The 14,306-nt window shown below is 45.1% G+C and overlaps 1 protein-coding gene across 1 annotated transcript in view; it reads right to left on the reverse strand.

Moving 5' to 3' along the window:
- ARHGAP15 (Rho GTPase activating protein 15) overlaps positions 1 to 14,306 on the reverse strand; it is a 779,285-nt gene that overhangs the window by 652,299 nt on the left and 112,680 nt on the right. Inside the window, exons 4-5 of the mRNA XM_044304411.1 lie at positions 10,701 to 10,769; positions 6,617 to 6,681 (exon numbers count right to left, since the gene is read on the reverse strand). Of these exons, the coding sequence (XP_044160346.1) occupies positions 6,617 to 6,681; positions 10,701 to 10,769 (134 nt within the window). The remainder of the gene's footprint in view (positions 1 to 6,616; positions 6,682 to 10,700; positions 10,770 to 14,306) is intronic.

Below are 14,306 nucleotides of genomic sequence, written 5' to 3' on the forward strand. Positions count from 1 at the left end.
TCAGATTCTTGTGGTCCGTCAGGATGAGAACCGGAACCACCGAGCCCTCGAGCAAGTGCCTCCATTCTTTAAGAGCCTGCACGATGGCCAATAACTCCCTGTCACCAATCTGATAGTTGCACTCCGCGGAAGACAGTTTCCGGGAGTAAAACCCACAAGGAAGCAGAGGACCCTCTGGTGTTCTACGCTGAGACAGGAGGGCGCCTACTCCCGTCTCAGACGCGTCCACCTCGAGGACAAACGGCAACCCAGGGTTGGGATGCGACAGAATCGGAGCCGACACAAAGGCGGACTTTAGAGCCTCAAAAGCTCGGATGGCCTCGGGCGGCCAGACCTGGGGATTACTGCCCTTCCTGGTCAGATCCGTGAGAGGCTTGGCTAGCATGGAAAATTCCCTGATGAACTTCCGATAATAATTGGCGAAGCCCAAAAAGCGCTGCAGGGCATGAAGACCACTGGGCTGGGGCCACTGTAAGACAGCCGAAACCTTCTCAGGATCCATGGAGAACCCCTCAGCGGAAATGATGTAACCTAAGAAGGTTACCTGGGATCGGTGAAATTCGCATTTCTCAAGCTTACCGAACAGCTTGTTCTCTCGTAACCGTTGCAACACTCGTCTGACATCCAGAATGTGGGCCTCCATGGATTCAGAATATACCAAGATGTCATCCAAATAGACCACCACACACTGCTGCAACAGGTCACGGAAAACATCGTTGATGAATTCCTGGAAGACTGCGGGCGCATTGCACAACCCAAAGGGCATAACCAAGGATTCATAATGACCGGTCCTGGTGTTAAACGCGGTCTTCCACTCATCGCCCGCCTTGATCCTTACCAGGTTATATGCCGCCCTCAGGTCGAGTTTGGTAAAGACCGTAGCCCCTTTGAGGCGATCGAACAGCTCGGAAATCAAGGGTATCGGGTAAGCGTTCTTGATCGTGATGCGATTGAGACCCCTGTAATCGATGCAAGGCCTCAACTCACCGCCCTTCTTTTTCACAAAGAAAAATCCAGCCCCTGCCGGGGACGAGGATTTGCGAATGTGTCCGCGTGAAAGCGCCTCCCTCACGTACTCCTCCATGGCCTCATTCTCCGCTACCGACAGTGGATAGACTTTGCCACGAGGAGGAACGGCACCAGATTGTAACTCTATGGCACAATCGTATGGGCGGTGCGGAGGTAGGGCAACCGCACGCACCTTATCGAATACATCCCGGTACTCCTCGTATTTAGGAGGCAACAGAGAGTCCGAGGAAGTACACAGCAACTTGACAGGCCCATGGATGCAACTAGCCCCACACTGCGGTGACCACGAGAGGATCTCGGCCGATTTCCAATCGAAAGTCGGATTATGCTTCTGGAGCCAGGGGTACCCCAAGGCCACCGAGTAGTGTGGAGACGAAATAACCTGGAGACAGACCGACTCTCTGTGAACGGCACCAATGGCCATCCCCACTGGAAGGGTCTCATGAGTCACGTGTGGCGGCAGAAGGGGTCTGCCGTCTATCGCCTCAAGAGCCAGTGGGGAACCTCGAGGCTGCAGAATAATGGAATTGGCGGCAGCGAACACACTATCAATGAACAAACCACCAGCACCAGAGTCCACCAACGCCTGGGTCGTCACCGAGCCCCCGACCCAGGAGAGGACAACAGTAATCAGTGGTTTGTCAACACGGGAAACCGGGGACGAGGAGACTCCACCCAAGATCTGCCCCCGACAGGATCTCAGGTGCGAGCGTTTCCCGGACGGTTCGGACATGCCAACCGAAAATGCCCACCGAGACCACAGTACATGCATCGGCCCTCGCGTCTCCGGAGTACCCTCTCCCCCTCGGACAGGCGAGCAAACCCCAGCTGCATGGGTTCACCCCCAGACAAGTCATCCCCAGGAGGCGTGGGAGGAGAGGGAGGCACGGGTGGGACAGCAAACAAAGGCGCCAATCTGTTAGAAGGCCTCCGCAGGCTCTCCTGAAAGGAAGGTCTCTCCCTGAGTCTGGTGTCAATCAAAATCAGGAAAGAAATAAGAGACTCGAGCTCCACAGGTAGGTCCTTAGCTGCAACCTCATCCTTCAAGGCATCCGAGAGACCATGAGAGAAAGCAGCGACCAGAGCCTCATTATTCCAGCCCACCTCTGCTGCCAGGGTACGAAACTCAATGGCGTATTCAGCTACGGATCGTGAACCCTGTCTGATGGACATAAGGAGCTTCGCAGCAGAGGCAGCACGAGCCGGCACATCGAATACCTTCCGAAGAGAAGCAACAAAACCGGAAAACCTCGGCAACCACCGGATTGTTGTTCTCCCATAAAGGGCTGGCCCAGGCCAAGGCCTTGTCCGAGAGCAGCGAGATCAAGAAGCCCACCTTTGATCTCTCAGTAGGAAAGGCATGTGGCAGCAACTCGAAGTAAATGCCCACCTGGTTAAGGAAACCTCGGCACTGAGTTGGCTTTCCCCCAAAGCGCTGTGGAAGGGGGGCAGAACCGGTCATACCCCGAAACACCGCAGGCGCAGCAACAGGTGTCGGGGTAGACTCTGGCGCAACAACCGGAGCGGCAGTAGGAGCGGGCCCAGGAGCGACAACCGACCCATCGGCAACGGAAGCTAAATGAGCCGTGCGTTCAAGCAGGGTTTGCAACGCCACAGCGAACCGACCCAACAGGTGATCCTGCTGATCAAGTCTGGCAACCAGCGTAGGTAGCGAGGATGGCCCTGTACCGTCAGAATTCATGGCTTGGTCCTAATGTCATGGAACCATGAACCAGACGTACAACAAGAGATGAGTGGAAATAAGAAGGCTTTATTGAAAATAAAGCTGTAAGGCAAAAGTCCAAACGGATGGCTAAACCGAAGCAGGGTCTTGCGAAACCAGAGATCAGGAACCAGAAGGGTAGTCAGACGAAGCCAGGATCAGGAACCAACAGGGTAGTCAGATGAAGCCAGGATCAGGAATCAGCAGGGTAGTCAGACGAAGCCAGGATCAGGAACCAGAAGCAGCAGCAGTCTTAGAAGCATGTGAGCACAGGAGGACCAAGCAGGGAACTGAAGCCACAGACCTCCTATATATATGAGCTAGGCATCCAGCTCCTCCCAGTGGGAAGGAGGAGCCGCAGGGTGGGAGGCTACAAGAAACCCAGAAACCAAGATGGCCGTCAGCACATGTCAAACGAAGGAGAACAGCAAGGAGGTAAGACCATGACACCCACTTATCCCTTGGTTGAACTTGATGAACTTATGTCTTTTTTCAACCGTATCAGCTATTTAACTATGTAAATATGATGGCGTATGGTGAGCGGATAAGTGGCAATTAATGCACCTCAGACAAGAGCTTTATGCTGGCACTAGTGGATTTAGGTGTCCACTGTGTAATGCAGGCTTGGAGTTGATATGGCCTGTTCGTTGTCCAGGTAAAGGGTGTCTGAACTGTATTCCCTCACCTGCAGCAGAATCTGTAAAGCTGAGGCTTGCTGGTCACTCTGTATCACACTGTAGCCTTTGAGATAAAATGTTGCTCTTGCAGCCTTTCTGTAATATTGGTTCCGTAGGAGAAAAGGACCACTAGATGGTCCCCTAGACGTCAAGAGTAAGAGCAATTGGACGAGTCCCAGCACTCCGCACTATCCATAGCAGAATGCCTATCCTACCAAGAGGGGAGAAACAGGGTAGTTAACCCTGTCCTAGCCAACCATACCTCTACATGCTGGTGTGCATACATAACATAACAAAATATTACATTCCATTACAATTGCAGATACCCCCAGGTCTGAGGTACTGCACATGCAGTAGATTACATTACTTCATTATGTACTCTGCAATAGCTAAAAGATAGAGATAGATGCCTTTCCCCAACCAATCAGTACTAAAACAAATGGAGAAATTGATGCAGCCATGTGAATCTGCAAGAGACGCAAATTGTGGTCTCCAGCCACGTTCAACTACAAAGAGATCTTGAATGGAAATATCAGTGATTTGTATTTTATATCAAGGTTACATAACTTTGAAGGGAAGAAGGTGTTGAGCTCTCCTGTGTTATAATGCAAAGATCAAAAGTTAAATATAGATAAAAAGATATACTGATTAATAAAGAACTAGATAGATAATTAAATGCATAGATAAGTACTGTGAGGTAGGTGATAGCTAACATTGATAATTTTCTGCATTTATCCTAAGTTTTACTTTGTTACTATTTAAACTGTCAGTTACATTATCTTTGTACATTATTTACTATATTTAGATCTATATTCTATTATTTGCATATTGACCATACGGTGATATATCCCATTACGGCAGACCTACAGTAAAGCATCAGACGGCTGACTACTTGTCAGACTGAGCCCTGAGACTGTTCCCATTCCCCTTCATCCAGCGTCTCAGGCACTCATCAGGAAGCTCTAAGGTAACTTATTCATGCCTAATTCTCCTCTTTGTGGCCTTATGAAGCCATTTATTTCAGGTATTTTCTTTTACTGCCCTCTGTGATGAGGGTCATTCCATCATGAGCCAGGCTCCGGAGCAAATATTGTACAAAAATGATACCATTTGCATTATTTTGCATAATGACATAGAGTCAATTTATGACCCAGCATTATGATATCAAAAATGTTATGTCATTGCATCTAATATGGTGAAATTGAGTCATTATGCAAACATTATGCAAATCAGGTCTTTTTTGTCTGTTAAATACAACCTTTGATAGATCAGCTCCAAGGTGCATTGTCCATAATGTATACTGGAAGCAGATTATCTCTAGAAATGAGTTAGTGCGACTGTATTTATGGATCCCATCGGTAATTACTTGCCTTTTAAATCATTTTTAATAATTGATATCACATTTATTATATCCTTTTAAGGATTTAAAGGAGTGAAATTAATTATTAAAAATCGGGAAAACAAACTATTTATATAATGCGGATCGGTCGTAAATATTTGGATTCTATTTTCCTTATATTCTGGGATGTGTCTAGAGGGAGAGATGGCGTGGAATATTATACAAGTTGTAGGTCTGTGGTCCTTCATGTGGGGCCCTTTAACAGCACTGCCATACTCTATTGTATAAGAGTAAAAATATTGTGGGGGTCATCTATTAAGTCCTGCGTTTTAGACGACAGTATTAATAACTAGAGACGAGCAAATTATTGAAAAGTTCAATTCGTCTGATTCGTCGAATCTTACAAAAAAATTTGCTTCATGGTGAATTACTTTGTCACAAAGCGCATTTTTTTGTAAGTAGCGGGTGTAATGACAGGGAGTTGTGATACCGCTGCTCCCCATCATTGTACCCCTCAGATGCCGCGTTTATACAGGATCGTGTAAAATTAACATAAAAATAAATAAATAAATCAAACCTACCACTACCATTTGCTTGTGACGGGCCGGCCACCGCCATCTTGCTTGAAGATCTGTCGCGAAATCTCGCTCGGCGTGAGATGACATCATACGTCACCACGCGGGGGATTTCGGCCGAGATCTTCAAACAAGATGGTGGCTGCCGATTCGCTACCACGAAGCACGAGGAAATTCGGCTTCGTGGCAAATCGAATTCATCCTGAAATTCGGATCGTGGGATTCGATTCGCTCATCTCTATTAATAACCCCTGCACTGAAGGTGGATCTGCCAAAGTCATGCCAGCCTGTCCCTTTCCCAGCCGATGCTATGCCCCCTTTTTTAGACCTGGTGTGAGCAGGGAAAAGTCGCAGATATATGTTAGGGCTCTTTCACACTTGCGTTGTTCTTTTCCAGCACTGAGTTCCGTCCTCGGCTCTATGTCGGAAGAATCCTGATCAGGATTATCCTAATGCATTCTGAATGGAGATAAATCCGTTCAGGATGCATCAGGATGTCTTCAGTTCCGGACCGGAACGTTTTTTGGCCGGAGAAAATACTGCAGCATGCTGCGCTTTTTGCTCCGGCCAAAAATCCTGAAGACTTGCCGCAAGGCCGGATCCGGAATTAATGCCCATTGAAAGGCATTAATCCGGATCCGGCCTTAAGCTAAACGTCGTTTCGGCGCATTGCCGGATCCGACGTTTAGCTTTTTCTGAATGGTTACCATGGCTGCCGGGACGCTAAAGTCCTGGCAGCCATGGTAAAGTGTAGTGGGGAGCGGGGGAGCAGCATACTTACCATCCGTGCGGCTCCCGGGGCGCTCCAGAGTGACGTCAGGGCGCCCAACGCGCATGGATGACGTGATCGCATGTATCACGTCATCCATGCACATGGGGCACTCTGACGTCATCCCCCACTACTACTATGGCAACCAGGACTTTAATAGCGTCCTGGCTGCCATAGTAACACTGAACGCATTTTGAAGACGGATCAGTCTTCAAATGCTTTCAGTTCACTTGCGGTGTTACGGATCCGGCGGGCACTTCCGGCAAATGGAGTACACGACGGATCCGGACAACGCAAGTGTGAAAGAGCCCTTAGAAAACTGGCACATATCTGATAGTAAATGACCCCCTAGCTATAGGCGGTGCAGAGGTCGCAGTCAAGAGTCTGAGGGGCCCAAAGACCCTTGTACTGCATAAGAAGACACTGGTATTATGGAAAGTGCATGCCGGTCAAGGTACACCTCTGGCTGGAGGGAAGGGGTTAGGTCAAGAATTTGGCCATTACCTTAATTTCTTTCCTCTGTCTGATATCTTGGTTTTATTCAAAATCCCTTCTTTGTTCTGGTTTACCTGTTAATACAATAAACATTATAATTTTTTTTGCTGTTTTTACATACCGTTAAATAGATTTAACTTCTTATTTTAACTAAATCTACCTCGTCACTCAGTGCTATCATGTGAGAATCCATTTAATGGGGATCTATTGTTAAATGAATTTTCAAGTTTGCATCGACATCCTTTACAATAGGTGTTTATGAAGGTAGTTATATAGTAATGTATTTATTTGACCTTTATTGCTCCTATCTCCTGTTCTGGACTGTGATCACATCACTATGTCCATGCCAATCTTTCTTGTTTCCCATTATGTTATGTCCATGGGCGGGGCAGTGATAGGGGAGTGTCTATGTAACTAGCTGGGTGGGAGGAGCTATGCACTAGCTGGGTGGGAGGAGCTATAAACTAGCTGGGTGTTTTTAGGGGCGATGCTGGAGCTGTGGTAGAGGAAGGGGAACTGCATCATGGGTTTGGTTGGAAACAGAGTGGTAGGTTTACATGATCTGTTTTTCTTCCAGGAACACTGGAACTTTTTCTGGTATTTCAGTATTCTTGTGAATGGAGCTTAGCTGCAAAACCAGACAAAGACCATGGACAAGGGTGAAGCTATTTCTGGAAATAATGCAGACCTTTTTTGACAACCATGTTTGGAAACTGGTGTAATCCTCCTTTGAGAAATGTATAGAGAGAATATTGTGCTGGAAGTTTACAGAGGTGACACTGGTTGTACTGAAAAACACTGCGCTTTTTTGGTATGGTCCAGAATATCAGATAATTAAAATGGCTGCTAGTCTTTAATTCTACTGGTTTGAAAGATACTTTGGGGAAGGACTAGTAGGAAGGTATATTCCCACTGTACTTTATTTTTAATCCATATGACATAAATACTTTGCACCATTAAAGGTCAAAACCCATTCAATAATGTCCTTCCTATTCTATAATGAGTCATTTCATTTAACAAGACCTGTGACTGCTAGTAGGTGTATGAATAAATTAGGATTGCTTGTTAGAAAATATAAACGTTGAGGGCGGTGGGGAAAACCAATAGTCCTCCTTATTGAAATATGGATTGTATGGTATTTATTTCTTAATTTTAATAGTGTAGTTAGAAGAGGGAAGGAGGGTCAGCAGGAGCCACATAGACCCATGGAGTGTTTCTTTACTGTAAAGCCCCCAAATAATGTACTTCTTTGGTTAAGAATGACCTCCCGTTAAATAAGTGCCAACTCTGTGATCTCCATTGTCCATTTTTCTCTAGTCCACATTGTTTACCTGTCATCTAGACCATATCCTCCACTTATTCTCTAGGCCACATTGCCCACCTTTCTTCTAGGCCACATTGTCTACCTGTTCATTAGATCACATCAGCCACCTCTTCTTTGGGCCACACTGTCCACATCTCTTGTAGGAATCATTGTCCTTTTTTCTGGGCCAATCTGTTCACTTGTTCTATAGGTGGATTATTTCACCTATCCTCTTGACAACATTGTTCTCCTCTTCTCCAAAACACATAATCAACCTATTTTCAGGGTCACATTGCCCATTTTTTTACTATGCCACATTTTCCACCTGTCCTCTAGACACATTGTCCTCTTTTCCTCTTAACGGTATTATCAACTGTAACCATGGCCCACTTCTTCTTTTGGCTGTATTGTTCACCTTTCTTCTGTACCCTATTGCTCACCTCTTCTCTACATCACATTCACAAATTATTCTCTAGGCCATATTGTTCATCTCTCTTCTTGGCCGTATTGTATTTTTTTCCCCAAGACTTAATTCTCCTTCTTTCGTCTAGATCATATTGTCCATCTTTTCACTAGGTCACATGGTACACTTGTCCTATAGGTCACATATCAACGTCTTCTTTGAGCCACATTCCTCAACTTTCCTTTAGGAAGCAAGGTTCACCATTCTTATAGGACTCATTGTCCATTTGTCCTATAGGCCACATTTTTCACCAGTCTTCTATGCTACATTGTCTTCCTGCTCTCCAAGACACATTATCCACTTATTATTTGGGCTACATTGTCTACCTGTTCTCTATACCACAGTGCCCATATTATCTATAGGCTGCATTGTCAACCTCTCCTTTAGGACACATTAGCCACCTGCCCTCTAGGCCACACTGTTCACCTCTCCTACAGGGCACATTATCCACATCTTCTTTAGTCCACACTGTCCACCTTTTCTCTAGGTCACACTGCCCACTTTTATCAAGTCTACATTGTCCACCTCTTATCAGGACCACATTGGCCAACTGTACTCTAGCACACATTGCTCACCTCCTCTCTAAGTAATACAGCCTACTTTTCCTCTAGTATATTTTCAAACTATACTGTTCACCGTTCCTCTACTCCTCATTGTCTAACGTTCCTGCAGTATACATTACCCGTCTGTACAATAGGACCCAAAATCTACCTCTTCTCCAGGACACATTATCCACATCTTCTCTAGTCTAGACTGTGCACCTCTTCTCTAAATCGATCATTGATGAACAGACACCTTTGCACTGACACAACAAGGCATTTATACCTTGTAACCTACCGTGATAATATAATGGCCTAACAATCGGCTCCAGTTACTGATTTGTGCCGCGTTTAATACGCAGCAAGCTCTTGCCAAGAACAAACTAACAATGTTCTCTATTAGAGTTGCAAAATAACTACTAAATACTTTTATTTCTGCTGAGCTGCCTGAAGATACGTTCGCACTTTCCACAGAGCACAGTTCATGTCTTGTTCCCCTTTATTAGAGTCTAAAAATGTATCAAAATAGCCCGGCAGAGCTTCATTAGACAGATGCCGGGATTGTCAGTAATCTGCACATGTTTTGCAGAGCTTCTTTTTTTGTGTAGCATTCAACCTGCCTGGAAGAATCTGCATCATTTCTTTAAATTGTTGCCCTACTTGCATCTTTCCAGCTGAGGGAAGGTTAAAAAAAAACAACAACCAGAAAGATCTCCTTAAGGCGACCTGATATGTTTCACTGCAACAATTAGATACAAAGAATAAACAGTCAAATTGTTTCGAGTAATCTGAGAACAGCTCCAGAATTCATTTGTATAATTACAGCGGTCTATGAATATTTTATTAATCAGGCGTTCAGTTTTACAGATGTTGTAGAGTGGAATCTGTCATCAAACTGCTTCTTCGGCACCATGATAGCTGTCAGTAAAGATAATACCGTAGGACCTACCTGCAATCTTACAAAAAGTTTACAACTCTATAAAAACATTAATTTTGGTGATTTTTTTTCTTGGCCATTATATTTATTTGCACATGGGCACAAGGGATTGACAGAAAGAAGAGCAACACGTGATCTCAAGTAGCAGAAAGAAACCAGCACCAGTTCTCACCTCGCAGATCTCATGTGCAGTACCTGCACCTATATTAATGCCGGTAATATTGCACATGACTGCTGAGGCCCCTGTTTGGCTGCAGTGGCCAAGTCAAGTTATGGCACTTCACCACTAGGCAGCTTGTATGCAAAAAACAAAAAGTTGGGGCGCAAGGCCTTTGAGGGTTCTCTGGTGAGAAAAGGACTAGCACTGAATTACCTTCTTTGCTTACCATGACACTATGATAATAGCTACCTGTGGGCACCACTAGGGGGATATTGGCTACGTACTGAGTTATATAGGTCCCAATATGTTCAGTACTAGCTGTAGATATGTATATGATGTTAGCCCCCTCTATTGGTGGCTGTATTTAACTAGCACTTTCTCATTTATCAAGTCAGCAAAACAGATTGGGGGTTTCCTGACCCATGTTGCTCTGCTGCTTCTACAACTTCCATAGACTTTAATGAGAGAGAGCCATGCACCTGTAAAACATCTCCATCAATTCTACATCATCTGTCACCATTTTGGCTTTCAGACCCATCTCAGGAGACCCAAATTCTTCCAATAGTTGGGGGAACTCGAAGGTATGATCGAAAGTGGTTGCACTTCAGTTCCCATACATAATAATTATGACACTGTCAATAACACCATGGCCAATTAACACATTCAGACCACTGAATCCATTACCACTTACCAGAAAAACTTTATGAATGAGGTTGTCAGTCACATAGTGTTGTGAGTGATTTCTTCGATGACGTGAGATCTGAAAAATAACAAAATGCAATTTTATTACAATAAGGAGGAAGACTAATTGACCAAATGCAGGTTAAGAATAGTTTTCCAATTAATGTCCAACCACAAGCTCACCATTCATTAAGTCAGCGACTATTACCAGCGGGCCAACCTGTTATTTATAGTTGCACGCCCATACCCCCTTCCATGATGTTCCCAGTCTGCCCAGTAACGTTCTGCCTGCCGTTGTCTTGACTGAATTCATTAATTAGAAGGAATTTTAAATAAAATTAAACTCTGGCAAGGTTACAAGCACAAGGAATAGGAAATACAGTAATTAGTAAGTTAGGGAGCAAGCAATCTGATGTGTTGTAGGTGAAATGTGAGAAAAGCTCATTAATGTCCCAGTCCTATAAATATAGTTAACATGTAGCACATGAAGACATGCGTGATACAGTAAACATTCTAAACTTAAAGGGGTTGTCTAAGCATAGACATTGATGGCATTGGTCCTTCTTCCGCAGCTCCTGCAGATTTCCAGTATGAAGCAGCAGTGGCACCATCAATGCGACTTTCTTCTTATATCCTGGCTCCTGCCCTCGGCCAATAAAACTCAAGTGAATCCACCTGCATTTCTATGTGTCAGTCTAAGCAATCCTCTGAGAACAGCACAAACCTGGCTTCTGTTGCCCAGATACTCCAATCTACTGTAGTCACTATGGTCAGTGAAGATGACATGGATCAGGTCATCCAGGCTATTTAGCTCACAGAGCATTGTTGACTTGAGTAGATACAAATGTATCAAACACCCTTCTGTAAGAAATATTAGGTAGAAAGAAGAGGTTTCCAGATTCTAGATGTTAACATGTTCCTAATTACTGATGAGATGTTGTACACAAATATATTATGGTTCTGTGCAACTTCTGAGCTGTGAAACGGCCCTAACAGACTTCGGTGTAGCCCTAGTGTACCTCCATATACTGTATGATTCCATAAGGAGACATGCAGAATTCAGGTAAAAACAAATAAAATAAAAATCACAGCCTGCGCCATATTACGGAGTTGTTCTCCCCTTAGAAGCACTGTAACAAGTTATCAGCACCGATCCTCCTTGTCTGCCGCTCGCTGCCTGCATCACACCGCTCTGTCACTAGATCACTCATAGGCGGCAGTTGTATGGTCTCCTAAAAAGCCAGTGCGCTAAGTGTCCATGACTCTAGTCAATGCCTGTTTGCCTACAATGTGTTTTTTTCCGCATCTTAAAGTTGCAGCTGCAGCTTTGTTTCCTGACCTCATTGTCTTGTCTGCTGCCTATCCTGACCTTGGCTTGATCTCAGCTTATGACTGCCTCAACCCTTGCTCTAATAGATATGCAGAGTAGGACAGCACAGATCACTTAGAATACATGGATGTGCAATATACGGGATGGTCTGCAACCCTATTGTATCCATTAAATAAGTGTAGATGTAGCCATAGCGTCTACATTCAATGATTCTTCTTATTACTAAAAAAAATAAAAATACAGAGAAATGGCAATGTTTTGACCACTAGTTACAGCTGGGTCTTTTTCAAGCTTGAAGTGAACCCAGCTGTAACTTGGGGTTGAAACCCTTGCTTTCTGACCATGATTCCTGCCTACAGTATTGATACCTAACTCCAGCTCATCTGCATGTCAGCCACTGCTAATGGAGACTGTGCCATGGTTAGCAACCTGGGGATTTCCTGGGGGAAAGTCCATAAGTTCTGTGCAGTATCATCCTTTAGACTCTACTCCACGATTTAGTCCTAAGTCAAATCAATTAGTGACCTAGTGAATTGATGACTTCAGTCGGCCATTGTTATATTCACCAGGATCTTTGTATAATACAACATCCTGCTCCAAGAGTCTCATTTTACTGCAAAGATAAAAAATATAATTCAGTGTTGAGTGAGCATGCTCAGCCGAGGACCGCATGTGCTCGAGCGCAATGCTGGAGTCTCCTCCCCGCAACGTTTTGCGGCTGCTAAGCAGCCAATAAACGTGCAGGTAAGTACTGCCCTCACTGTAATGCCAGTAGCCATGTTGGCTACTGGCATTACAGTGATTGGCTAGCCAGAAAGCGTCACTAGGTGCTATATAGCACCCAATGACGCGTGTTCCGCTCATTCTAAGTCAGGGAGAGCTGAGCATTGGAAGGGACAGACAAGTGTAGGGAGTGTAATAGGAAGATTTTTATACAAAAAACTTTTCAGAGACCCAAAAGTCCTGCTGCGGACAGTTAAATTATTCGCACCACATCTCCTGTGTAAAGTGTGCACATCCCTAAAATATCAGTGACATCCAGTGCACTTTTTCCGTAGACGGTATCCGCTGTGGACAGTTAAATTATCCGCGCCACATCTCCTGTTTAAATTGCGCGCATCCCTAAAATATCAGTGACATCCAGTACACTTTTTCCGTAGACGGTGTCCCCTGCGGACAGTAAAATTATCTGTTACATCTCCTGTTTAAAGTGCACGCATCCCTAAAATATCAGTCACATCCAGTACACTTTTTCCGTAGACGGTGTCCTGTGACATTATCTGTGGTACCTGTCCTGTACAACGTTTCCTCATCACAAATGCCTTTGTAAATTATTTGCACATTCACTTCCAAATCCTACGCTTCTGTACGTGTGACATACTTTCAAGCATATATCATATTTAAAATGAAGAAGGCGAGAAGTAAGGGACGGGCAGTGGCCATGATGCTGATGGTGCACACAGAGGCCGTGGTCCTAGGCACGGAGAAACAGTGCCTGCTGCCAGAGCACAAGAAAAACATATATCCATGCCTTGCTTCATGTCCCAGTTTTCAGGGGCGGCGCAAGAGAGCACTCTTGAAGTCAGACCAGTGCGACCAGGTAGTTGGTTGGATTGCAGCAGATAATGCTTACAGTCGGTTAAGCACCACCCTGTCTTTCACCAAGTCAAGTCTCAGTAGCCAAGAGTCTGGTCAACACAATCCTCACCCTGATCCTCCTTCCTCCCACCATTTACAGTCTGGCAAAACAAGTGATCCCACATTTGGATATTCCGAGGACCTCTTTTCATCACCATTACTTGATTTGGCCCTCTCGCCAATCACACTAGAAGAGGGACATGAGATCTTGTGCCCTGATTCTCAACGTGTTGAACATCCACAGTCACAAGAACATGACAGTGGGGAACGGAAATTAGTGTTTAATAAGGTGGATGATGATGAGACACAGTTGCCAATGAGTCAAACGCAATTAATGTCTCAAGAGGTTGATGAAGAGTATAAAACACAGTTGTCAATCACTGAGGTTGTGATTAGGTCAACAAATCAGGAGGATGATCGGAGTGAGAAAGTGGAAGAGGAGATGGTCGACGATGAAGTCACTGACCCAACCTGGGAAGTTGGAAAGCCAAGCGAGGACAGCAGTACAGAGGGGGAGGGATCTGCTGCACCGCAACAGGCTGGAAGAGGCAGTGTGGTGGCAAAAGGTAAAAGGCGGGACACACCACACAGGCTGTTCCACGGAGCAACCCCTTGCGGAAATCTCCCTTGCCATGGCGCTTTTTTGAG

This window comes from Bufo gargarizans, chromosome 8 (genome assembly GCF_014858855.1).
Source record: "Bufo gargarizans isolate SCDJY-AF-19 chromosome 8, ASM1485885v1, whole genome shotgun sequence".
NCBI lineage: Eukaryota > Metazoa > Chordata > Amphibia > Anura > Bufonidae > Bufo > Bufo gargarizans.